Source organism: Rattus norvegicus, chromosome 7 (genome assembly GCF_036323735.1).
Source record: "Rattus norvegicus strain BN/NHsdMcwi chromosome 7, GRCr8, whole genome shotgun sequence".
Taxonomy (NCBI): domain Eukaryota; kingdom Metazoa; phylum Chordata; class Mammalia; order Rodentia; family Muridae; genus Rattus; species Rattus norvegicus.
The window spans coordinates 92,808,953-92,836,360 of NC_086025.1; the positions used below are offsets into that span (position 1 = coordinate 92,808,953).

The window sequence follows — 27,408 nt, forward strand, 5'->3', positions numbered from 1 at the left end:
GCAACACAACGTCAGCCCATAGCACATGTCTGAAGCCCTCAGCCAGTTTCTAAAGTCGCGTCGGCTTTCTACATCAGGACCTCTGGGAGCATCCGCAGAACTTTGTTCTTTCCTCTTATCCAGACCCTCCGACATTCTCTCCCTTTCATGTCCTGACTCTACTTCAACTCAGTGATTTTCTTACAAAAAAAGAGAAAGGCTCAACCCTGCACTGGCTCCTTGGGCCATTTTTGTCTTTCCTATCACATAAGGATGATCTCTTAGAACTGATGGACTTCAACTCAACAAATCACCATTTTATCACTTCCTATTGCCTGTCAAGACACCGGAACTCCTTCATCATCCCATGGAGTTTCTGAGCCCAGCTTCTAGCACTCTCACTTAAACTCACTGGCCGGTGATTGTTAACACCAACCTCTGTTCTCACCCTTTGCTGAGTTCTCCTCCCACCTCTTTTCCATGTCAGTGTCTCCAGGGCATCTAAATCCTTATGTACCAGGGAAAGCTCCTGGGCTACACAGCACCTATCAACTTGAACTACCAAGGGCAGGAAGGGGAGAGATTATCACAAGGACAGATGCAGCAAGGCCACATGGATCCTGCAGGCAAGAAAGTAGCATGGCAGTGTGTGGAGAGCTGAGGAAGCCCTCAAGCAAATGTGTCCTGTGGAGACAGACACAGCCAAGTCAAGGACCCAATGCCTCGGACTCATGGAATAGCAACTCATGGAATAGCAACGTCTTCTCCAGAGGTGAGGCTGTGAAGGACGGCAAAGCCTTCTGGTCAGAGTACACGTGTTGGCAATGTGTGCAAAACCCAACAGCCACAGCCTTCTCCTAGATAAAGCAACCCGAGATTGCTCACCTACAGAGACCTCGTATCCAGACTATCTAACCCAGTGGTTCTCAGCCTCCCTAAGGCTGCAACCCTTTAATATAGTTCCTTAGGTTGTGGTGATTCCCAAACATAGCATTGTTTTCATTGCTACTTCATAACTGCAGTTTTGCTTCTGTTATGAATCATAATGTAAATGTTTTCTGATGGTCTTAGGCAACTGATGAGAAAGGATTCAACCCCCAAAGGAGCTGTGACCCACAGGTTGAGAAGCATGGATCCAACCCTTCCGCCTGTCCTCTACCCAGAAGTGTTGAGGTTCTGAGCTGTTGTGTGGTGTAGCTGTGGATCCAGAGCGTGCACAGCTCCTCCCACCCCAGATTTTCTGTACATGTCCATGTACCCTATTTCTTTCCCCAGATGTGTTCACCCAAATTTTTTCTCCCCGGACTGTCTTAGCTGGATGAGGCTGTCTCCTAAAGTTCAAATTTTGCAGAAATTATTTTTCAGGCCCCTTTGCAAACACCAAGGACAAGGGATGTGTGAGAAGTGTAGGACAAGCAGGTGACACAGAAGAAAGAGCTTAACCCTCTGTTAATGAAGGTCAGGAGGGAGGAGAAACGGTAACACACCGTAGGAAACTGACCATGGACTGCTAGGAAGGGGAAGGGCGGGATGAGGGGCAGTGAGAAAACAGCCTAGACCCTGATTTCGTGCACATCAAATTCGAATTGTGGCTCTGCTGCTAAAAGTGTGACTTAGAAAGGATTATTGAAGGCATCTGAGTCTTAGCTTCCTCCACAGCAACATGGAGATGATGCTGTCCCTCTGCAGGACTGTCATGTGCAACAGAGAAAATGGTATGTAAACAAACCTCCTGGGAGGCTGACTTAGGCTGAATTCTCAGCAAATGGCAACAAATATTATAAAGTCCTTTGTCTGCACATAGTGTCTGATTTCCGATGTTTTAAGAAAAAAACCCCAAGAATCAAAAAGTCTTATTTATACTTAATATAATCATACAAAAAAGGAATTGGTCACCAAAAAGAGCTGTCTGGGGGCAGGTTTGCTGTATGACCGTGATATCCTACCTTGTAGTAATATAGATATATAAGAACTTATGTCCCCCAGCTCCGCCCCCAGAATGAAGTCAAATGCTAAGTCCTTTCAGTAAAGGAGCAAGAATCCCACAACCTGAAGAGAAGCCAGAGCACAGCTATGCTCTTTGGGCTTTTCTTAGCGATGAGCACACTGGTGAGGAAGGTGAATTAACTTTAAGATGCTGCAGGGTCTTTCCAGGTCTGCTCAGGCTGCCAGCAGTCTAGCTGGGCCTTCTGCTCCACTCTGTCATCCACTGTCATCCAAGCACCACGGCTGCACGGCTGCACGTCCCACTGGCTTCCTCAAGATGATGTTCAGGTTCTGGTACCATCACCTCTCCAGCAGGTGTCTCCTTCCTATGCTATGAGGCCACCCTGGGAGCGGAGCAGAGCCTTCCTTCCCAGAACCTAGCCCGTGAGTAAACACACACGCCCGTTCTCAGTAACTGTTTCTTGAACAGGTGACTTAAGAGAATGCACCTTCTTTCCAACTGCTCACACCCTATCTCCTTTCTGAAACCTCTGATTTGCCCAAACTTAATAGCTTCTTTCCTGACCCTGTAGCACTATTCAAGAGCTTTTTAAGAATAGTTTGTCTTGGCTGTTTGACTCACTGGAGGGAAGAGAAAAGAAGTAACTGAGGAGAAAGGTAAATTCCATCTTTTAAGTTATTAAGGCCGTCTGACTCGTACCTGGTTGTAGATGTCATCCGATCGCAGGCGTCCGATGGCCATGCTAATGAAGGTCGGGTTGATAGGCACTCTCTGGAAATAGCTTTCAGGGTAGCTGGGTGGCCTTTTGGCTCCTGGCTGGCTGGAATACCCCGTGCTTCGCAGTAGCTTACAGATATCATCCAGATTTGAGTCAGCAGAGGATCGAGCAGCACTGTGTCAGGTTCACAAGGAGAGACAAAACAATCAAGGGAATCACACATTACAAACATGTAAGTCTGAAAGTGAAGAAACAACAATGGGTCCCCTAGATCCTTTAACTCAAAAGGATACATTTGAACAACCTGTACGAAGGGTATATATTGATTCTCTATAAAGGTCTACAACCTACTTTCCCAATCCTTAGAGCTGTACTCGTCTCGCCATACTTTCCAAATATAAAAGCAAGCAATACAGTATTTGCAATACACTACAGGAGACCACAGCAGGTGGAGTTGGTGTCTCAAGATCGATGGATAATTAGAGAGTAAAACGATCTTACATAAGTAAGATAAAAGAAGACGAAAGAAAGCCCACATCTGGTCTGGGTAGGTCTTGACTCCAAATGTTTTCAGGTTCAGGTCTAACTGCCAGATGAGTTATGCAGAGTACATGTGTAAAGGTGTATGTGTATGCATGTGTCTGGAGAGAGAGAGAGAGAGAGAGAGAGAGAGAGAGAGAGAGAGAGAGTGAGTGTGTGTGTGTGTGTGTGTGTGTGTGTGTATGTGTGTGTGAGTGTGTGTATACCTGGACTTCTTGAGACAGGGTCTTACTATGTAGCCCAGAGCAGCCTCAAACACTAACAATCCTCTTGTCTCTGCCTCCCAAGTGTTGGGATCAAAAGTGTGCATTAGCACACCCAAGATTATATAGTTATTTTTCTTGGATTTCAGAATTATGGATAAAGAATATGAAACTCAGCTAATATTTTACAAAATAAAAAAATTTAAATTATGTTAATGTGACTTTCATTCTGTAAGCTGCCGAGATCTAGTAAAACTATGTGGGACATCTATAGCCTTCTACCTGATATCACCACTACTGAGTTGCAAGGGTGTCTCACTGACAATGGAGCTCACATCCCATGAGTGCTATTCCCCAAGGGACAAAGTCAGAGTCTTCAAGGCTTAGGGCCATAAGCAAACACTTTTCCTTTCTTCATCCTCACATCCTTTAGTGTTTGTTTCTCTGGGTACTTTCAGGAGGAGGCAAAGCCATAGAGTTTCACCTTCACACTTGATTGTCTCCAAAAGGCCCAGAGGTGACTCACATGTTATGTGTCAAACATGGACATAGGACAGTGAACGGACAAATGGACATGAACGAATGATCTGTAGCAGTGAACAATCCCTTCAGAAATGATAAAGTGGAAAAGCACCAGGCCAGATGAGCAGCTTGAGGTTAATTTGCAGAGGCCATGGAGTGCTAGCAGGTGTCACAGACAGTATAATACGCTCAGAAAGTCCCTCTGTGGACCACTGGCCGTTCCTGAGAATTCTACTCATCTAATAGGACCATTCTTTCTCTGAGATGGTTTCTGACATTTAATTTGTATGCAGGGTTGTTTATTTCCCTCATATATATATACATTGTACTTAACACCACTTGGGTTTTTTAAGACTTAACTGTATTATTTATGTGTGTGTGGTGTGTAAATATATGTGCACACGTGTGCAGGTGCTTGTAGAGGTCAAAAGAGGGTACTGGGATCCCCTGGAGCTAGACTGATAGGTGGCTGTGAGCTGCCTGATGTGGGTGGTGGGAAGTGAACGTGGGTCTCCAGAAGTTTGTGAACTCCCTTAAGCATTGCTAAGCCCCTTCTCCAGCCCCATGTATCTATTTTTGGACACATTTCTTCAAAAGAATGAAAAGTTGTATGGGAGGTGCTAAATTAAAAAGCTGGCAAGGTGGCTCCTTGGGACTCTACCTCCTGAAGCCACGCAGCTCTGCACAGACTCATGTAGCACAAGACCTGGGATGTTATTTCTGTGTCTATGCATGCCTAGGGGGAAATCACCTAATCCAGAATGATGGCTTTCGGCCATCCACATCAGGATAACAACAGAAAGCTCCTTCATTTTTTTGTGTGTGCCAAGGAGTCTTGTTTGAAAACTAAAAGGAAAGCTTCCAAAGCAAACTGATATTTGTTAAGAACTTCAAAATTTCTTAATCTGTCCTCAACTTAAAACGTTCCGTACTCAGGCTCCTGCTTTGTATGATAACTGCATTATTGTCATGGCCATGGCAGTCTCTACACTGCTACCTCTCAGATAGAGTATCTCACATGTAGAATATGGTTTTCATGGCATGTAAGCTGTTAGTTAGAACAGATAAACAGGCGACAGCTAGACTCTCTCAGGTATTCAGGAGATGTGTGTACTAGCATCCTTCCCCACAGGCCACTGCAGGAGCACGAGATGCATTTCATCCATAGCAGCATTTTGGAGGTGTGCAGGCTGGGCCCGGGATACCTGTATCGATAGTAAGAAACCAGCATTCTCTCTCTGACTTCTCCTTCAATCTTCTGGTCGATGACAAGCAGCATAACTCCGTATAAGTACAGGGCTTCACACTATGAAGAAAAAGGACAAAGGCCAAACTCACAAAACTGCCTCTGCAAGGAGTGAAGTTCACAGTGGTCAAAGGACCACTCTGGCCACATTCCTCCTGAAAGCTGTATTTAGATTTCAAGGTAAATGTATGCTTCTGCATAGAGCTCTTAACTACTGTGCAGAATGAGCTTTAAAAATCAACTCAAAATAAAATTTCATCCACAGTGATTATTTTTCTTGAGATACCACAATGGAATCTCGATTCTATGTGTAAGGATGACCTTAAACTACTCTTCCTAGCTCTACCTCCAAAGTGCTGGGATTACAGACGTGGCCACCACAGTGGCTCTAACAGACATTTCTTAAATGGGTACCATGTACTAAGTACTAATTCGATGTCTCAGATGCAAATAAAAGATGGACTTCTTATACAGAGGGAGATCATAACCCAACACTGGATCCTTTCTTCCAGTAGTAAATTCATTCAATACTCAAACATTTGAAACTCAGAAGATAATTATCAAATTATCGGGCTATTTTCTTTTCTTTGAGGAATGGCATTCTGTCTTTATTGAAGCTTATTATTATTATTATTATTAATTATTATTATTATTGAGACAAAGTCTCTCCATTATTTAGCTCTGGCAGTCCTAGAACAGCTGGCTTTGAACTCACAAGGATCCATTTGTCCCGCCTCCCCAGTGCTGGGATTAAAGTCAAGTGCCAGCACACCAGCTGCTCCATCTTCTTGAGTATTACTTTACAGTCACTATTACTCACTAGAAGTTGTTTCCCATCCTCATTGAGAAGCACCGTTTCTAAGGTTTGCTGAATATAAACTCCTTCATTGAGATCATCGAGGTATCTAGAAATGAAATGCCAAATATCAATGTAAGCAGAAGATGTAACTTTTTTTTTTTTGGTTCTTTTTTTCGGAGCTGGGGACCGAACCCAGGGCCTTGCGCTTCCTAGGTAAGTGCTCTACCACTGAGCTAAATCCCCAGCCCCTAAGATGTAACATTTTTAAGGGAGGAAAGACTGTCTTATGTGCTGTAATTCATGGTGATTTGGGCCCACAGGTTCACACTTACGGCCCTCCTCCTGAATTATAAAACAGAAGGTCTCAGAAGCAATGGCATAGGAACATGGGATAGTGGCTAGAGCTCAATAAATTGGTTAACTCTTAACGACCGCTAATATGAGTAAGCCCAGCCTGGAGGAACAAGTGTGTCTTCCCACTTACTCCAGAGGCAGAGGCAGGGGGATTGTAAATTCCACACTAGTCTGTGCAACACAGTGAAAGCCTATCTTAAAATAACACAGCATAACATAACAAAACAAAAAAGTTAGTAACTTAACGTTACATCTAAAGTGTTAGGATAGGATTCTGAACTGAAGGGCTGAAGGCTGCATGACAGAGTCAAGGAAGGTTACTCTGGCCCTTCACAGGAATGGGAGATTATAAAGAAGCCATGGCAGTGCACGGCATGGCTGGGTTAACTTGAGAACTGAGAAAGGCAGACTTGTGCTGCTGGGTCCCTTCCCTGCCATTCTACCAGAATAAGCTGCTACAAAATTCATCCATACCTGTTTAAGTCTACAATGTATTTATGCACACTTTGAAAGGCTAAGTAAAATCTGGTCACAATTTCTATGTTGTTTTCCCGAAATTCCTCATCTAAATCCTGTAGCTCAGGTCTGGCTTCCAGTTTGCTTTCCCAGAACTCTGGACCCTGAGAAGGAAGGAAAACATACTTGTGTTAAAACTCAGTCATGGTGTATCCCCTAGAAACATGTCCAGGGTATCTTAAAATTATGCTCTATGGTTCTTAAACATCAAAATTAAAGCAGAACAAAAAGTTAGATGGTAATTGAAGCCTACAACCAAAATCCCTGTGGTGAATGTCAACCAAGATTAGCACGCTTTTAAATGTGTTTCCAGGTGAGAGGCACTGCATCACAGGTTGCTTTCTTTAATTGGTTTATGCTCCACTAGGACTTCCTACATAGCACCTTTCCTCCTCTTTATTTCCAAGTTAGGACCTGATGTTAACTTTGGTTGAAAAGCTGTCTTTTTAACACTCTATAATTACTGGGCCACTTCAAGCTCATGGCACCCAGAGAAAACTCCTTGTAAGAGGACGGAATAGTAAGGCCACAGGGAAAGTACCTTAAAATAGCTGAAGTCGAAGATGATGTCTCCATATCTCTGCTGGTCAGCCCGGTCTTTCAGCAGGAACACAGCAGGAATAAACTCAGAGAGCCGCAGCACCTCGGCAATGATGGCGTTGCCACAGGAAACAATCCTCAGGATTGCCTGGCCACAGAGATTATTCTCAGCCAGGAAATCCAACATTGTGAAGGGTGGGAATGGCTGACTGACTTCAGAGCTGGGGTCTGTGGATCATGATGTGAGGCCAGATCTGTAGGACAAATGGTTGCTCCATTAAAGACCTGTATGGAAAAAAGAGAAGTTAACAATTTTTAAAGAAACATGTGTATGTTCTTTTGAAATATACATACAGCTCATGAGAGCCATGCCAGTGAGTCCTGGTACAAGGAAGGCATCTATTCCCCGATATTCAGGGAGAGGTGAATGATCTTACTCAGGTCACTGCCTTTTTAATCAGTTTGGATTCCCAGGCTGTGGAATGATCTTATCCATATTCAGATTACTTCATCCCTTCTCAGTTAAAACCTTTCTGAAAACACCCCTAAAGGCAGACCCCCAGGTGAGTCCAAAGGCAGTTAAATGGGAATAATGATTAGTCACCAAAAGGATCTTTTCTAGAACCACATTCTTGGCCTCCTTTTCAGCCCTTTGCATGTTTCTCATGGAAAATGAGCCAGAGCTGGTCACATGTGGCTCTGCATAATCTAACTACACACACACACACACACACACACACACACACACACACACACACACATACACCCTACTATTTGATATTTTAACAAGTAATTGCAAGCATGAAAAGTCAAAAACACATCCCCATACATCATTTTGAGGTATTTATCCAAGGGACCCACAGGTCTAAACATGTCTGTGCTTGCTGTTCCTGTAGAGTTCCTAGCACCTACACAAGTTCACACCCATAACTCGAGCTCCATGGGATAAAATGCCCACTTCTGGCTTCCGTGGGCAGTGCCTGCCCTGTAACACACATAAAGATGTGCACATACATATGCATAAAGAAGTAATAAAATGAAATTTTAGACATCAGTTTCTATACTCTTGTGGAGATGTTTCATTAAAGTACTAAACCAAGTTGGTCTAAAAATATTAAAGACTTATTCAAATATTTTATACACATAAGTGGACATGTCTTCATGCACATGAGAAGAAGGAATCAGACTCTATCACAGGTGGTTATGAGCCATCATGTGGGTTCTGGGAACTGAACTCTTTTGCAGAAGAGTCTAGTGCTCATAACCACTGAGCCACCTCTCCAGCCCTAGAGGGGAAGATATTTAAGCAACCCACCTTTCGGTGCAGTGGTTCACAAGTCTGGTGGTGTAACACAATCACAGAGAATCTTAGTGTTTCTGCAATGTAGGGTGGAGTCAGCCTTAAGCATCTTTTTTATAAGAAGTCTCCACAAGGATTCTGATGTGAGGTCAGAAACATTAGAGAGTGGGGGCTGATTAGCTGTCTCGTGAAGAGACACCATGACCATGGAAACTTTTTTAAAAGCTTTTATTTTTTTCAAGATTCATTTATTTATTATTTATACGTACACTGTAGCTGTCTTCAGACACACCAGAAGAGGGCATCAGATCTCATTACAGATGACTGTGAGCCACCATGTGATCACTGAGATTTGAACTCAGGACCTCTGGAAGAATAGCCAGTGCTCTTAAACACTGAGCCATCTCTCCAGCCCCATGGCAACTCTTATAAAGGAAAACATTTAATTGGAGCTGGCTTACACCTTAGAGGGTTATCATAACAAGAAGCATGGGTGCATGTAGGCAGGAATGGTGCTACAGAGAAAAGGTAGCTGAGAGTTTTACATCTGGATTTGCAGACAGCAGGAAGAGACAGCCTGAGCTTCTGAAACATCAAAGCCTGCCTCCAGTGACATGCTTCCTTCAGCAAGGCCACACCTCCTAACCATGCCACCCTCTACATGCCTATGGGGGCCATTTTTATTCAAATCACCACACTGGTCTTGAGGAAATCTGCAGTAAACACACAGGAGGTTAAAGATGTTAATCTGCATGGAAAGTGAGTCAGTATGAAGACTGTAAGAAATGATCTCTGTCCCTTTGAGCAGCCTGCAGTAAGCTGAGCAGAAAGTTCCAGAGAGAAGAATCGTAAAGGAGATGGAGTACTTGAGAGTGTGATGAAGATAAATGGGAGGAAACCCACCCCTTGACAGTCTGGTCCTGCTACTGACTACAGTGGCAGAGTGCTCAGATTATGCTGGGTGATATTTAGTAGGTCCAAGTTCTAGGAAGTTAGAGTTTGAGAAAGTCACCCAGAACCTATTAAAAAAAAGACATTTTAGAACATAACAATTAAAACCTTTTATATGACAAATAATTTGGAAGTCAGATTTGAAATGCAGAAAGCAGACAGGGGAATTGAGTTCAGAAATATTCAAAAGCTCTTGAAAGTAGATGAAGAGAGCAACAGTCTAACAGAACAATGGGCACGGAATGCGAGGGGGTGAATCACAAGCTGTAACCCACTTAGTTACATCATCATCCATCGCCTTCTAGGAAGCCAGCCTCATTTTTAGCATCGGCAGAGTTTACTGGCCCCCCTTTGTGCTGATATCAGCAATTAGGGAGATGATGAATAAAATAAAAAACCTGAATGCATTTGATACTTCTTGAGTTTCTGAGTGAAGAACCTCATTAGAATTTTGCCAATGACCACGGGGCAACAACAGGATAATCGGGAGGAGTTCCAGCAAGGATCCAATGTTGATGTCGCAGAAGCCAGAGACCTCAATCCAGACCAATGACTTATTGCAATGAACATTTGCAAGTGAAGATGTGTGGACAGAGGGACAGACTGTGGGACACATTGTGATACACTACAGCTTCCAACATGAGATGATTTCTATGCTGTGTGTGCGTATGCACGTGTGTGTGTGTGTGTGTGTGTGTGTGTGCACATGTGTTTTCAAAGAGGGGCTGTAAGAGTAAAAGGGGAACATGAGAGGTTGGGGAGATGAGTGGGACTGGGATGCATGATGTGAAATTCACAAAGAATCAATAAAATGTTTAGAAAACTGTCAATAACAACCTTTACTTTCACATCAGTCTTCTAACATGACTCAACTGATGAATAATTTAACAGTGAGGCCTTAGCTGCAGGCAAAATTAGAATACAGAAAGGCTGCTGACAGCCAATGAGAATGTTTCCATTACAGCTATGGAAAGACATTTTCCATTGCTTGCAGCAAGTTCACTCTTGTTTCTAGCTATCTATCAGTTATTGATTACGGAGAAGCTCTTTGTAACCCTTGCTAAGGTTTTCTACATTTCCCTTGGAGGTCTCTACCATTGAGTCAATATTTAGAAGTGTCTGTATCAACTGGGGTGTCATGGCAACAACTCTCTGTTCATTCCCCAATGATACTTCCTGTGTCCAGCTCCCTTCTCACCATAGAAGACAAAGTGGCCAACTCTTATTTTCCTGACTCCCTTGAAGCTCATGTCGGACATGTGATCTGGTTTTAGAGCAATGCCATTTAAGAGAAAGTCTATGGCGGGGCTTCTAGGAAGTAGTTTTTACCTTCAGCTAAATGGGAGAAATGGGGAAAGGACATCTTTTCTTGCCCTGATTGAGCTCACCCTCTTGTCTCTGAATGTTGTCTAAGAAACACTTGATTCTGACAGCTGTCACAGCTTCCTTTAGCCTATGAGTCAACTCAATTGGGCAGGGGTGGTGTGGGGGCAATGGCAAACCTACAGATTGTGATGTTAAAGGCTAGAATGGACCTAATTTCTTGTTGCTATTATTGATCTGCTGATTCAGTTATGGAACTACTGACTTCTATAATGCCTGCTCAGTGAATTGCTTTTACAGCTTACCCACTGTCAATTGCGTTCATTCACGTAGCAAGCATTCACCTAGTGTTTGCTATATGCCAAGTACTTTAGGATCTGAAGATACAGTAGTGAAGAACCCTGAGCTTCAGTTATCATGTTGTCTATACACTACTGAGAGCAGGAGATAGAAGTTAGTCAACACACACACACACACACACACACACACACACACACACACAAGTGAATATAAAAAAATATATATGTAAGAAGCCAACAGGCTTCGGTAAATCATGTAAAGAAAAATCTGGTTAAAAGATGGAACACAAGCTGGAGTCTATAGAGTAATTCTGATAAGATGATATCTGAGCAGAGATCTAAGGAGGAGAGGGAACAAGCAGGAAGGGTATCAAGGAATGTCTCGTAGCTTCTAGATGGTGCCCAATGACTTCCACCTCCTGTTACTCAAGCCCTAGACAGGCTCCTTCCCTTGAGTGGGGGGTTGACTTATGGAACCTCTCCCAGAAGAGACTTCATAGCAGCCACAGCTACCATTTCAGAAGTAAGATTACAAAAAGATTGAGTTCCAGCTTGGGTTCCCTCTCTAGCTTGCTAGTTCTGGGAAAGCAAGTGATCACTGTGTGGTAAGAGTCCTGTGCCTTTGAAACAAAGCCCTGAGCACCTCTGTCAGTTCCAGGAGGGAGCTTGAAAGTGAATTCTCCTCATTTGCAATTATGCCTTCAGATGAGATAAATATGTGTATGAGTGAGTGAGTGAGTGAGTGAGTGAGTGAGTGAGTGAGTGAGTATGTGCACGTGCACAGGGGGTGGGCAGGGATAAGAAGCTTGAGTTAGCAGGGTGTGGGGAAGTTAGTTCCACATCGATAGATAATGATCAGTCCCAGGAGTAAGGCACTCAGCACATAGCTTATAAGTACAGAGGTCTGAGGGCAGACACGGAGCAGCTGTGCTTATGGTTTGAGGAAACATTGATTTAAATTCTTGGTTCCTAGGTGGTAGAACTGTTTGGGAAGGATTTAAAAATGTGGCTGTTTTGGAGGAGGTGTGTCCCTGGAGTGGGCAGTTTCAAGTTTGAGGTTTAAAAACTCCACAGTATGCCCAGGTAGCCCTCTTTCTCTGCCTTGTGCCTGTGCATCAGGACGTAAGTCCTCAGCTCCTGCTCCAGCACCATGCTGGCCTGCTGTCATGCTCTCTGCCACAGTGATCATGGACTCACCCTCTGACACCATGCACCCCCAGTAAACTTTTTCTTCTATAAGTCGCTTTGGTCATGCTACCTCTCCACAGCAACAGAAAAGTAACGAAGACAGTGCTTAGGAACAGTAGAGCGCCTAAGGTGTCTGGAGCAGAGTGAACCGGACATAGACACGGAGCTATTGGAGGTGGTCCGGATCCAGTCTGCAAGCAAAGGATGTTGTGAGGTCACTCCAGCTGCCTGGACCTCTTTCACTAGGGATCTCTGTGATAGACGTTATGGTATACATTCTCAACAAGTGACTTCAGTATTCTCAGTATATCTGCTTCTTAAACTACTCTGCTGAGAGGAAGAAGGTGAGCTCTCATGCAACTCCATTTTCCTGTACTGATATGGCCTGGCATGAGAAATGAGAGAGGAAAAGGGAGGAAAGATTCCAAAATGGGTAAAATGATGACATACTGAAGTCCACTGAAGACCAGACTCACCCTAAGTTAGGATAAAACTCGACCCTCACAAAGCAAGGGTCAAGCTATGATTAGAAGGCACAACTGCTGCCTCACTGTACATAGTACCATAGTGCAGACAGTTGGATCCCGGAGGACGCAGCTTACAGCAAAGCAGTGATATCTGCCCTCTTCCCTATCTCTCCCAAGGAACAGAGAGACAGACTCAGCACCTGCATGTACACATTCAGGGAAGATCAGGCCGGAGATGACGATGTAAATCAAGACTTGTGGGTCAATCTCTTGGCCCTGAAGATCATACTTCAAGGCTGGGTATGGTAGCACACCCCTTTAGTACCAGTACTTCAAAGGCAGAGGCAAACGGATTCTTAGGAGTTTGAGGTCACTCTTGTGTACATAGTGAGCTTCAGGCTAGCTAGAGCTTCATAATGGGATTCTATATAAGCAGACAAACAAACAAACAAACAACGAGACTGATTAAAAAGACGTAAGAAATAATCAAACATATTTAGCAATCTTCAACAAACTCATGGGCCTTTAACTAAGGTGATTGCTAAACCTGCACCAAAACTAGTGTTTTAACAGAACTTTTTAATGTAAAAGAAAACACTTATTACAATTTCTCTCTTTAGTGAAATATCATTGTTTGTAATCTGTCCTACCTCAGGAAGAACACAGAGTTTTAAACAAATTACTCACAATGCAAGTGCCTTGCCACACTTTTTTTTTTTAATTTAGAGAATACTTTATTAGTTTTTGCAATCAAACCCACGTATATAAGACCCCACATACTTAATACAGTGTGCCACCCCTGTACAAATGGAAAAAACCCAAGTTCAACATTTCTAGACCAATATGGCTGTTAATTTCTGTACAGTGCCAACTCAACACAGCAAACGGGGATACTTTCCTCGAAAGTTGACAGCACAGGTAAAGCTTCAAAAAATTCAAATTATATATCTGTATATATATATTTATATTTATATAAAAAGACCAACAATAGCAGTGTGCTATGCATCAACAGCAGCAACAGCTCCTCCAGGTTCTGCAGTCATCCGAACAAAACTGTAGAGACATCCAGCACACTCCATTAAAAAAAAAAAAAGTAAAAAAACAAAACCCGAGAAAACAGCACAGTTCTGCTACTCCTGTGGTACCTGGCACCATTTTTTTTTCAAATTAGCTTCTCAATCATCATCTGGAAAGAAAACATTCTGAGCAACATCATCAAAAACAGCTCTGATAAAGCACGGCCACCACCACGTATCATAAAGCAGGCACAAGCCATTTTACATCCACAGAGGTATGATACAGTACTGTCCCACATCCACAACACTAGAGGATACAATTCAAAAGTCACCATTTGAGACTTGATTCCACCTTTCCAGCAGAGGGCCCAAAGGATGGTGCGACACAGCTTTGCAAAGAAACATACTCCAGACAGGATTTCCTTTCACTAGTGGCACACTTCTAAGGATTCATTCTCTCCATGAATGTCAGCTAAAACCGCCATTAAAAAAATGAAATATCCCTAGAACAAAACCGTATAACCACCGGATTCAAATGAAGATGACCTAGTGGAGACAAGCTGGACCCCACCCCACCAACAAGCCACCAAATCTGCTATGTTTAAACAGTGAGACCTCCAAGGAAGGAGATGCCAAGCAGTGCTTCAAAGCCTCGGACCACAATCAAACACAGCATCCTCCTCAACAGAAGCAGAAGCTCATCTGAACATGCTCATGGATGCCGACATCAACATTCAATCATCTCCTCACTCATCCAGGAAGAGGGGGAGACCAGTCACCACTGTACCTCATTGTGTTCAACCAAATCACCATGCCACAAAAATAGTCTTGCCACACTTTTGAAGACTAATGTCAAGATAATAGAAAGAATAAACCACTTCAGTTACATTAGCACATCTAGTTGCACTGTGACATAGTAGATCTAACCAGGACAAGTTACATTTTTCATGTAACTTATTTCATAAGAATATTTTCTAAACTGGCCCAGAGTCATAGAATCAAATGACCATCACTACAGGTGCCTAATCATGTAGCTATTTAAGACAAAAGCAGTGAGTTTTACAAGGTGTGATGTGGAGAAGTAAATTTTATAAAGGCTAATGCAAGTTTGGCCTTTCCTGAATGAGGTTAAAAAAACATTCTAGAAGAAGTTACATTGAATCATTCTTTTGGAGCTGGCTTTCACACAATGGAAGAAAACGTGCAAACAGCAGTACTCTCACTCTAGGTTGAACTGAATTGTTAATGGCATGGAATGAAAGCACAAATCTTAATTCCCTTCTTAATAATATTTTATAGGTTAAAGTGTGGCAGCTTTAGGACCATGGCATGGAACCTTAATTTTTTTGTATAGGAAGAACCTCTTGTCAAAGGAACATGTTTTCAAGAATGGTATCCTGATACTCAGAAATTGCAGAACAAAATTTCTTTAGTAAATTAAAGTGTAGATGACAAAAGAAGATGGATTTTATTTATTTATTTTTTTATCTTTTTAACAAAACTTCAGATCCCTAAAGAAAGCAGTCTCAAACCCATAATGGATACTCTCTCATAGAAGTTCTGGAATAAGCTTGATCATAAAATTATATTTATTTTTATTTTATGTCCATTGGTGTTTTGCCTGCATCTATGTCTGAGCGTGTTGGGTCCCCTGGACCTAGAGTTATCGACAGTTGTGAATCACCATATGGGTACTTGGAATTGAACCCAGGGCCTCTGGAAGAACAGTCTTAGTTGTTGAGCTATCTCTCGAGCCCTGATTCAGTAATTCTTAACAACATCTAAGACAACTTTCCTTTCTGACCTTTTAATAATACATGTTGTGGTGACCCCAACCATAAAATTATTTTCGTTGCTACTTAGTAACTGTAATTTGGCTACTGTTAAGAATCATAGTGGAAACGTTTATGGAGACAGAGATTTGTCAAAGGGGTCAAGGGACCCACAAGTTGAGAACAGCTGACCTAAGGCAAGTGTCCCTGGTTGTGAAAGGAGGCAATAAAACTCCTTCACTATCCCTCGTCTATAAAGAAATCAAGAGTCCAACTTTTTTTTTTTTATGAGTTCAACTTTTAATTTTCCTATCATAGAAGAAGTAGGACTCAGTGGAATCACCTGCCAGCTATGGCGCCATGTCTCAGGTGATTGGGGTGTGGGGGGAGCTAAGGTGTAGAGGAACGACTTGCACAAACTCACAGTGCGTGACAGGACTTTTAACACCTTTTCGTCCTCCCTCACGTCAGTGACTCCTTGATTTTCTGGAGAGTAAGTGAAAGATCAGTCGCATTAGCAAGGCACCGCTCCTTGAAACTTACAAGCTCAGCTATGGGCCAAGTAGCTGAGCTTCACCACTAAAGTTTCAAAGAAGCGTGCAAGAGTTGTTTCCATGAAGGCATAGGTGAACGTCAGGCATGCAACCCCAACCCTGCAAGCCCTAGGTTTTCCTGGTGGCTCCCGGGACCAGTACCCGACGTGGCCCTCGGGGGAAGGAAAGGGCCTCGAACCCGCAGGCCCGCCTCCGACTCACCTGCCAGCGGTCCGATGCTGGCCGCGTAAACTGGACACCCGGGTCCCCCTCTCGCGCTCCAGAGATCTCCTAGAGTCCCGGGTTGCAGAGAGTCAGCTTCCCGGACCCTGGTTTCTGTCCTGGTTCCCAGCCCGTCACGTGACCGAGGGGCGGCGGCCCGGGCCCGAGCATCATGTGATCGTTCGCGGGCGCTAAATGATGACGCAGAGCGCGCGCGGGGCGTTTCAGCCACTGGAGAAGTAGGCTGAGGAAAGGAATCGGGGTCTGGGTGTGCGACGTTCGGCAAGATATCGCTGAGCTAGGTGGGACAGCCAGGTAAGATCCAGGAGGAACGGCCATGGGGTTCTGGCGGGTGTTGTCATCTCCCTCTGTGCTCAGGGAACCTAGGCCTGGCCCTCGTCACCTGCAGCAACTACATGGAGGCAGGTTATGCCCACGACCGCCTCTCGTGGAGAAGATTACCACTATGTAATTCAAAACAAAACAAAAACTGTTTTGAACTGACTTTTAAAACAGAGGCATGAACAGGTAGCTCAGATGTACTCAAGGCCACAGGTGCCGTTTCACTTCTGCACGTGGAGGTGTTAGCCTTGGTGTGAAAGAAGAGGGGGAAGAGGAATGTGGGGGCAACCTTATTGGGCATGGGCAGACTGAAATGGCAGTAGTTTTATTGCTAATTTGGTAACTTAACGAGTTCGTCCTGATCATTTCATTTTCATGAGGAGACGTTTCATATCTCCTAATGTATGTTTCTGTTTAAGGAGGTCCCAACATAAAGGAATGGCAGATGTCAGCAATTAGCTGTGTTAAGTTATATAGTAGAGATGTGCGTTAGGAACTGAGAAGGCGTGTGAAGAACAGGAGCCATGGCGAGGGAAGGCTTCAGAGAGAAGGGTGTGTACATGGTGGCATGCTGAAAAAGGAGACATAACTATTGAAGTTGTGAGAGCACCTTGGGTTTAAAGGAGGTCTAACTTTTTGTTTGTTTGCTCTGTGCCTACTGTAATGCTGTACAGAAACATGTGAAGCAGTGTTTTCCTGTTTACATTAAAAAATGGCTTAATTGACAGCCACTCTTCCAGGAATATAAGGGAAGCAAAATAGTGCGCTGAGCTCAATAGCTCGGTGAGACTTCAGGAAATGCATAACTTCGTTGTAGATTGTCTTGGAAGCTGTAGGTACTGGGAACAAAAAGATCAATGTTATTGGAAAAAGGAGCCAAGAAGAGGTCAGTTTAAATCAGTGTTTCTTAACCAATGTGATGATTACATTTTGTCTTAAGATGACTTTTTTTTTTTTTTTTGTAGTGAGAGACTGTACTGTATTTCCTAGAATTTTATCAGTATCTGACCTCTACTTCATGGATGCTAGTCTATGTCCCCCATCCCTATCCTCTCCAGTTCCACGGTCAAAAACGTCCCCTCATGATGTTAAATGTTCCCTGGTAGGAGACCCCTCCAAACCCTAGGTTAAACCAAGCCCCAAGGAATAGTGTTAGAATGTTCAGATGTCCATAAACCAGTTATATCTTAGTAGTTTTAAAAGCATCAAAACCTAATGTCTTTTGATTGTAGAGACTGAGAATTCTGAGGCCAACTTACCATTAGACATGTTTTCTGGTTTGTAAATGGCATGTACTTGCTGTTTTCCTGGGCTATAGAAAAGCAAGAGAGCTCTCAGAGCATCCGTTATAAGGGACTAATTTCATTCTGGAGGGTGGATCTAGTCACCTCTCCAAAGGCCTTATCTTCTGAAACCACCACTTCGGACATTAGGATTTCGTTTGTAAAGTGGGGATGAGGACCCAAACATTTAGACCTGAGTAGACAGATGAGACTTGGGGAGGTGAAGTGAAGAGTGTACTCGTGAGAGCGTGGGGAGGCTTGGGGCTCTAGACAGCTGACTTGGAAGAGATGGAAAGAGCAAAGAGTCTGAAGGAATGCAGATGGAAGTGTTGTTCCCTGAGGAAGGCATAAAGATTGCAGCAGTGGCCTTGAGAGCAGGTCCCATTAAGTGGGAGAGGCCGGAGCCTGGCAGACTCCCAGGCCAGGACTGGAGGACAGGACTTTGAGACAAATGGAGGCGTGCTTACAGGAGAGTTTTGCTGCCAGGATGAAGCCAGGAGCATGGGAAGTAATCAAAGAGGAGGGTGGGAGGATGCTCTCCTTTAAGATTAGAGAAACATTTCCTTGGTTTGCTATGGAGAGTGGGTGGGGGAGGAGAAATCTGCTGATCTGAGAGAAGGAAAGGAGAAGATCTACTGTAGAGCGGAGGTGGTCTCAGTGGGCACCGTTAGTTCATTCAGCCTGAGAAGAAAGCAGAACAGAGGAACTGAGGCTGGTGGGTGAGGAGGGATGCTTTACACTTTCTCAGTGAAACAGTAATCAAGGTCTTTAGCTCTGGTCTTTAGTGCAGAATGGATGAGGAAGCGTCAGGCATCTGGAGTATCAGGTGTCATGGAGTATTTCTAAGTTAGGTCTGGCGGGTGGGTCATGCCTGTAGTCTCAGCATTTGAGTGGCAAGAGGGTTGCCATGAGTTTGCGGCCTGTGTGGGCTACTGAGTGAGACCCTGTCAGAACAGCAAAAGCAGAAAAGGGCCCATTTTCTGTAATTAAGAAATAGCTGCCTGGGTTATATGCTCTTTCAAACTGCTGTTGCCGTGTATTTTTTAATGCCTTTTGCTCATGTTGAGGACTGAGACATCTCATCTGGCCCTTCATTTTACAAGTTATCGATGTTGTTTCAATGATATATTTGTATGTTTGGTTCCTACCAACTACTGAGCTCTTGTGGAACAGAGGCTGGATATTTCTGATGCTTAGAATACTGCCTGGCATATGAGAGTTTTTCAGTGAATTAGAACGAACCATCTAGCATTTGAAAACAGAAGTCTTGGGTTATTTACCCGGAAAGCCACTATGCTCAGAGAAGTTGCCTGGTATTTAAGAAGATACTTACTAAACGTTTGTTACCCAAGCTATTTAAGTTAGCAATTAATGGTACTGGGGATGTTTATGTAAAACTGGTAACCTCAGAGGTTAAAAGTCAGGACCTTAACCTTTGCTCTCCTGTGTTTTCTCATGAGCCTAAGAATTTACATAGTAAGGCATCCAATATGTATTTGTGGAAAAAGTGGATATCTCTAACTGAAAGCAATACTAGAAAAACTGCAGTGGCAGTCCAGGTGTGAAATAAAGCTGGTATTATGAGAGAGGAAGTGCTGGAGAGCCCACATGGCTCCTTGCTCTTGAAAGGGAAAGAGAGTGAGTCTGATGCAGACTGTGGACCAGAGGCTAGACCACACCGAGAGTATGGCTTCTTTACTCCCAAAGAGGTTCTAAAGGACTTGACAATGAGCTTGTGGTCTCATGAGCCTGGCTTCATGTTGTATCTCTCTGACTCCAAAAATCCATTTCCCTTTATGGTGCCACACAGCTTTAGCAACAGCCTGCTTGTCATTTACAAATCATTTTGAATTCTGCACTTTGCTAGTTGTTTTCAATGGCTTGAATTTCAGGAGTTTCCTGAATTAAGCAAATATGTCTATATAGGCAAGGGGTCCAAAGCTTAAAGAGTTGGTGTTTAAAAGTATAAATAAGGGAGTGTTTAGCATAAGAGTATTAACTTCAGCTATACTAGATAAACCACTGTAAGAAGACAGGTCTACCTAGAAATTCTGCTTTTACTAATCTGGGATAACTACAGGTACAAATCTACTAGCACTCAGGGAGGCTATCAGAAAGAGTTAATTTTTTTAAGAGTTAAAAATGCATATATATTAGTTACATTAAAAACTATAGGTTTTAAAAAAATCTCATCTTATTAAACTTTCTTTTCTTTTTCTTTTTCTATCTATATGTGTTAAACTACTAAGAACTGGGTTTGTAGGGTTGAAGCATCAAGAAAGAGGGTATTCTCTTTAAAAATGCAGGTAGCTACCTTCACCGCATTACACTGAGTGTGTTTGCTGTCCGGATGATGTTCTCTGGGTGTTGCATGCAGTAACTGTAGCACTGGGCATTGAATACAGTCGTTTTTGAATGTTATGGCTCTGCTATTTTCTTGTGCAGTAATTATTCTGACTTAGAACTCTTACTGTTGTGTTTGAAATTTTAGATTTCAAAGATGCCAGGACGGTCCAGTACAAATTCAGGTTCTACTCGTTACATATCCTTCAGTGGTGTAGAGTCAGCTCTCTCCTCCTTAAAAACCTTCCAGTCCTGTATCAGCTCTGGGATGGACACAGTTTCTAGTGTTGCCTTGGACCTTGTGGAGACCCAAAGTAAGTACTCCTTAAAACTTTCTGTGTTTGCGAGTGTCTTCTTTGAGATAACTTGTGGTTGCAGTACTCTGAAGATGCCCTTTGAGCATAATTGGAACAAGTGTTTTAATTCCACTGGACACATTTTCTCATCTTAGTCTGTAACATCTCATAGCCATGTAGTGTAGTTATCCTCCACTCAGAACTGCCCTGGAAATTTGTGAACACAGATACTATAGTTCCTTACTGAAGTGTGTGATACATGTGACCTGGAAGGTCTGTACACGTGCTGGGACGGCATCCTTCCCCTATGTTTGTTTACTCTGTGTTGTTCATACTTGATTCAACTGCAAAAGACCCCACAGATGCCAGGGATACCAGCAAAGGAAAGCCTCAGTCAAAACAAGGATTCAGCTTTGTGGAATCCTTAATTTTCAAGCAAAAGATTGAGAACAATGTTCTTTGCTTTTTTGAGTTGGAGTTATTATTACTTTTTGACATATTTAGAGCCAGAGGAGTAATATCTTTTTTTCCCTACTTTTTTCAAAAATAGTTTTTGAACAATTTGTGATGTACATTTTTTTTCCCTTTACTTATCCTGACTGAGTTTTAAGGCTCTAAGAACTTAAATGTCCAGTTGGAAGAATTTCTGTACTATTTCTTCCAAAAGTTCCCTCTTGCCAGTCTCCTTTCCTTTTAGGATTTCAGCTACAGTTGTGAGAGCTGTATGTGCTCTTATGCCCCAAAACATCTTTCAGCCTCCCTCTTCATTCTTTAAAAAAAAGTGTGTGTGCGCGAGTGCATGCACACGTGCACCTGCATGATGTGCGTGTGCACATGCCTGGCAACACTGTACTTCAAACAACACTTCTGTGGAATCAGCTCTTTCCTTTCACATTTGTGTAGGTTCTAGGGAATCAGACTCAGATCATCAGGCCTACGCTATTGCCTGAGGCATGTCGCTGGCCCCTTCTTCCTCCTCAACTACATGGGCCATGTTTCTAGTAGCTCTTTTAAAATCATTGTCTGTCATTATTGTCCTTTTTCTCAGTGTCATTCTAGGCTAACTTCCTTATGGATACGTTGTTGCCAGTTTAAGTTTTGTTGCTTTCTGTTTTAGTTGGCTTCCTTTAGCTGTCAACTTAAAATAAACTTGGTGTCACCTTGGAAGACATAGCCTCAATCAACTAAAGATGTGTCTAGATTATATTTGCCTGTGGCCATGTCTGTGAAGCATTTTCTTAATTGCTAACTGGGCGGTGCCATCTATAGGCAGGTAGGCCTGGGCTGTATTAGGAAAGTAACAGAGCATGCCAGTAAGCAGTGTTTCCTGCCTGCTTTTTGGTTCAAGCTTCTGCCTTGGCTTCCCTTGATAGATGGCTATAATCTGTAAGATGTATAAACCTTTTCCTCCCTAAGTAGCTTCTGATTGTGGTGTTTATCACAGCAACAGAAAACAAATATCTTCTTTTAAAGAGAGTTGAAGTTTGTTTTGGTGGAAAGCCAAATAATTTGTGGATCAGGTGGCTCTATTCCAGTATTGATAATCTTTGTTAAGAGTCGGCCTAAGGTAGACGTGATGGTCATTCTTGGTTATCAACTTGACTACATCTGGAATTAATTAAAACCGAAGTGACTGGATATACACATGCGATGGATTTTTTTCTTAATCAAATCATTTGAAGTGGGAAGACCTGTTTTATTCTGGATCTTTTGAGGTAGGAAAGATCCTTTTATCTGCTGGCACCTCTGCTGGCAGCCTATATAAAGGACATGGAAGAAGGAAGCTTTTAGTCTTTGCCTGTTTGCTCTTACTCCCACTGGCAAATCCATCCCTTCACTGGCTTTAGAGCCTACTTCTTTGGGGTTCCAGAGTATTGTGGAGATCAGCTGAGACATCTAGCCTCGTGGACTGACTGATTTTTGGGCCTTCTGTTGGTAGACAGCTATTGTTAGACTAGCTGGACCACAGCCTATAACTTATTTCTCCTTCTTTCTCTCTATAGAGCTTCACTCTCTAAAATCTGTTCCTCTAGAGAACTATGACTAATACAGTGGCCTTTAGTAAGGCTAACATCATGCAACAAGGTAAAGCCTTCTGGAGCCTTGATTGCTTTGAGAGTTCAGCAACTTAGCTTGGCTCTGGATAGATGAAATTCAAGTGTCTCCCAGTACTCTCTGGACGTGGGTGTTGTTTGCTTCATAGCACTTGTTCCTCGGCGTCTTAGGATTCAGTATCAGACTCAACGGAGTCCCTGTGCTGAGTCATAGCTTGCTGCAGCATTCTGTCTTGCAAGCTCTTGCTGCTGCAGCCGCCAGACTCTTTTCATCCTTTTAGGCTTCTGTGTTCCATGTGGATCCTTCCTCTCTAGTGCGTGCAGGAAGGGAGGGGATCATAGGGTTAATCTCCAGTCAGGTGTCTCCTTGTCTGTACTTATTATCATTCTGGTCTGGCTATTGTAGCATAATCTGCAAGTAGTCATCACATGTATTTTTGCCCAGCTTTTGTAATTATTCTGGACAAGATGGCCATCTCCATCCCAGTTATTCATTCATGGGTAAGCAGTAGAAGTCACCGATGGTCTCTAAGTGTGTTAACCCTGCCTCATCTGATTTAGAACCTGTTCCTGGTGACAATAGATATTTGGCTTTTGTTGAAGTCTTAATAGAACCTTAAGCAATAAGGGAAGAGCTAGAATACAGCCCTGGAGATGGAGGAGAGTAACAGACCAAAAGTTTCTAGATTTATGTTAACAGTTTCTAAATATTTTGGCTACAGAATTTTCCATCCATCCATCCATCCATCCATCCATCCAGTTTTTCTAGACAGTGTTTCTCTGTGTAGCCTTGGTTGTCCTGGACCTCACTTTGTAGATCAGGCCTCAGATCAAGTAGAAACAGTTGCTTACTATCATCACAGACATGGAGCTATTGCATACCTTGTCCTAGTGTGTAAGCTTTACCATTGATTAGGACTTTGGATAACTCTTTTCCCCCAGCAGCTTACATAGATCCTTTCAGCCCTGTAAAAGTTAGCCAGCAGAGAGGAAGTTCCGGGTCAGTTCCAGGTCAGGAAGGCTGACCTTAAGTCCAGGCCTTATATCCCTGAGAATTACTTTGAACTTCTGGTCTTCCAGTTTTCTCTGTCTCCAGAGTTTGAGATAATAGGTGTTTATCAGTATGCTCAGTTTTATATGTTGCTGTCATCAAGCCCAGAGTTTCATGCAACTGTGCTATTGTTGTGGTTTGCCCTGAAGTTACTGTATTTTGATGCTAATTCCACTGCCCCAAGGACAGCTGCCTAGTCTAGGACTCAGAACTCAGGTGACTTCACCAGAACCACCTCTCCATTGAATTTGTAAAGTACTGGTGAGGGGCAGGTGCAGGATAGAAGGAAGCCTGTCATTGGAGAAGGAAGGATGGGCGGGAGAGAAGTTTGAAGGAAGAGGAGGAGACTAGAGGGAGGAGGAGAGACAGGACAGAGAAGGAGAGAGGGGAGAAGTCGTGGCAGGACAAGATGGCAGGTGATGTTAAGATTCTGCTCTGTGTATTTACAGGTTGTTATTAATGTTCTCAAGGGATGGATAGTACCGGGCATTGTATGTGTAAGTGGGCAATTATATCTTACCAATTGGATCTAAGATTATTGTGTTGTGTGTTCTTTTATGTGAGGGTTTGAGTGTAGGAAAGTGTGCGGCTGGGATGTGTTTCCGCCAAGATACCTTGGGGCACCGAGGTGTAGACCCAGTGGGGTAAAAGACACCGATACTTTTTTATTTTTATATTATTACAACATGCTACTTCTCTAGCCCCCAAACACAGTTTTTTCTGAAAATGTGCTCTTAATTGTTTTGCCTGGTGTATTTTTAACCCTCAGATTACAGTCTGTGTCTGTCTGTCCCAGCTAAGCTCCATGGTTATTGTCTGTGTTCCCCCACCTTCTACTGTTGATATGACCTGTGTGGTGGTTTGAATTAGAATGTTGCCCTTAGGCTCACAGATTTGAATGCTTGGTCTTCAGGGAATGGCACTGTTTGAAAGGATTAGGAGGTGTGGCCTTGTTAGAATAGGCTTTGTTGGAGGAAGTACCACACTGGGGGTACTCTCTGAGGAGAGCCCAGGCCAGGCCCGGTGGCTCTTTCCTGCTGCCTTCAAATATAATGTAGATCTCCCAGCTACTGTGTCTGCCTGTGTATCACCACACTCTCCACCATGAGGACCATGGACTGACTAAGCCACTGAAACTGTAAGCAAGCCCCAGTTAAATGAGTTCTTTTATAAGTTGTCTCAGTCATTGTGTAACACAAATTTTCTTCTAGTTGTCTCACTCCTTCATCATATTTATATCTATGCCAGATCCCTGTACTTTATTTATACACACACACACACACACACACACACACACACACACACACACGAGAGAGAGAGAGAGAGAGAGAGAGAGAGAGAGAGAGAGAGAGAGAGAGAGCGCAAGCGCACAAGTGAGAGCGAGCACATGCGAGCCATTTTTCCTTTAGGAGCTGGCATAGACACTTTTAAAAGTTGGGCATTGTAATTTGTACTCTGTGTGGTACTGCCCTCTGCTGGCTTCTAGTTGTCATTTCTGACTAAGGCAGCCAATAGGAAAATGCATACCTCTTAACAGTCTAAATTTTCTCCAAATGCAGCTGCCTAGTAAAAGGACAAAATGATAATTATTTCTGAAGCGATTGTAAAAGTTTAATCAAGATAACAACATGGATGTGCATGGATAGCTCTTCCTCCATAAAGACAAGTGTGTCACTGCTGCCTAGGATGCAGTACATGTATACATTCATACCTACATGCATGTGTCCACATATTAATGAACTTTGGGATTTTGGAAATCAGACAGTACAGGCAATATTCAGGCTTCCTTAGGTAAACAATTACTTGAGCTCTTGTTGTTCTGCCTTTCCTTGTATTCAGAGGGTCTCAGTTCTGTAGCTGACCTGTATTGTTCTGAGAAGATAGGATTCTTGTAGAGGCATGTGCTTCCTGCCTCAGAGCCTGGCCCTGGACTTCTGTGTTTTAGGTTTTCTGGAAATGCTTATTGAGTGACTGAGTCAGTCAAGCATTTAAGGCATTTTGGGTATTGGAATCTAAAAGCCGTGGTTGGAGAAGTGGCTTCACCTTTGTTAGCAAACTTCTCCCGAGGAAGCTGGCCCTTGAGCAGTTATCCTCATTGTTGGACATTCTGTAGCAACTTTTTATCCAAGTTCAGCAGAAGACCCAAAAGCTAGTGTTTGGTGTAGTATTAGTATTGCCTACTTCCTTTGCTGGTGGAATTTCCCTGCACTGTGGTGTATGTCTTAAAAGTGTGTGAGGTGTATGTTTATGTGTCATTGCCATTAGCATCTTTCTTAATCCTGACCTGGGGTAAACCTCCTGGTGCAACCATTCTAAAAGCTTCTGTCCGAAGAGAAGCATAGGGAGCTACCATAGATAAGGTAGGCCCATCCTGCCAAAGGAAAAGGTTTAGGTAGTGACCATTACTGAGTGAAATAAACAGCCTTCTCCTCAATCTGTTGGCATGAAAATGATTCTCACTAAGTTAAAATAAGTTAAGCCTAGGATGCAGAACGAGAATTTGAATTCGAACCCAATTACCTGTCACTAACTCATACCCCTCCCCCCCCTTTTAACCTTGTAGTAGTTGTGGACAGCAGTAACCCTCAACAAGTGAGTCAGTCAGCTTTGTGACACCATTACAGAATACCTGAGATCATTAAATTAAAGGCTTTTCATTGTTTGGGGGTTCCAGTCTGCGATCTCTTGGGATCTTCAGTAAGCAGCACATTGTGGCAGGAACTTGCAGTCCCTGCCAGCAAACAAGAGAGGAGGAAAGGGTCAGCATCTCAATTCCCACTAGCAGCCTAAGCACTTCCCACAAAGCCCTTCCTCTCAAAGGTTCCATCCACACCTACCAATGAGGCCTCCCAAGTGCACCCATCTAAAATACAACAAACAGCCTTTGGGGGGCATTGATTATCCAAATGGTAGCACTGCTGTTAGTAATATGCCAAGCATAATCTGGTGTATTTTCTATACTTCTTAACCAGTTTATGGAGTTTGTATTATTTTAGGTATAAAATGAGAAAACCTAAGTCAAATGTAATTTTTTGATGGGCATAATGGCTGATGAATGTTACTAAAGTGTTTGAGCTAGCAGAGATGGCAGATGACCATACACTATACAGCATAGAGCCTTCATGAGCCTTGTAAGGACAAGTGACAATGGGGGGCGTTGTTAAAGATTGCTAAGAGAAGGTTTGAAAAGGAAAAGAGAAAAGCTGTTCGAAATAGCAGTATGGGCAGATCTTACAGTGTTAGATTTAACTAGCTGTTTCTTGCATGTCTGAGTTTATACATTGATAGGTCCAAATAGAAACAAAGTAGAAAGCAAGTCTGTGAGGTCCTCTTGTATTTGAAGCATGGGCCATAAGCCACATAGCTCTTCACAGTTATTCCCCTCCACAAGTGACACTCTTGTATTGTTCCAAGCTGAATCGAAGCAGTGGAATCATTGAAGTACACTGTGTACTTGTTTTACTGAGCCTTGATGTTTTCTAAGTTGATATTTAAGGAAACCAGCTTCTCCATTTGTTTGTTTTGTTTTAAATTGTGAAGATTTATTTATTATGTATATAATGTTCTGCCCTCATGTTTGCCAGCTTGCGAGAAGAGGGTACC

The 27,408-nt window shown here is 43.1% G+C and overlaps 2 protein-coding genes across 17 annotated transcripts in view; one reads left to right on the forward strand and one right to left on the reverse strand.

The window, feature by feature from the left end:
* Positions 1–16,580, reverse strand: part of Washc5 (WASH complex subunit 5) — a 51,908-nt gene extending 35,328 nt beyond the window's left edge. The window contains exons 1-6 of the mRNA NM_001398866.1: positions 16,437–16,580; positions 7,367–7,650; positions 6,784–6,929; positions 5,977–6,061; positions 5,116–5,216; positions 2,627–2,819 (exon numbers count right to left, since the gene is read on the reverse strand). Coding sequence (NP_001385795.1) covers positions 2,627–2,819; positions 5,116–5,216; positions 5,977–6,061; positions 6,784–6,929; positions 7,367–7,552 — 711 coding nt within the window. The 5' untranslated portion in view covers positions 7,553–7,650; positions 16,437–16,580. The remainder of the gene's footprint in view (positions 1–2,626; positions 2,820–5,115; positions 5,217–5,976; positions 6,062–6,783; positions 6,930–7,366; positions 7,651–16,436) is intronic.
* A 35-nt stretch (positions 16,581–16,615) lies between these two features.
* Positions 16,616–27,408, forward strand: part of Nsmce2 (NSE2/MMS21 homolog, SMC5-SMC6 complex SUMO ligase) — a 245,470-nt gene continuing 234,677 nt past the window's right edge. For 14 of the 16 annotated variants that reach the window (XR_010052954.1, XR_010052955.1, XR_001838681.3 and 11 more), the window contains exons 1-2: positions 16,621–16,751; positions 20,553–20,718. Coding sequence is in view for 8 of the 16 variants with exons in the window: in XM_017594758.3 (XP_017450247.1) it covers positions 20,562–20,718 (157 nt within the window). In the remaining 8 variants the exon portion in view is untranslated. Of the gene's footprint in view, positions 16,752–20,552; positions 20,719–27,408 lie in introns of all 16 variants that reach the window. The other 2 variants (NM_001024876.1, XM_039078795.2) reach the window with 2 other exon arrangements.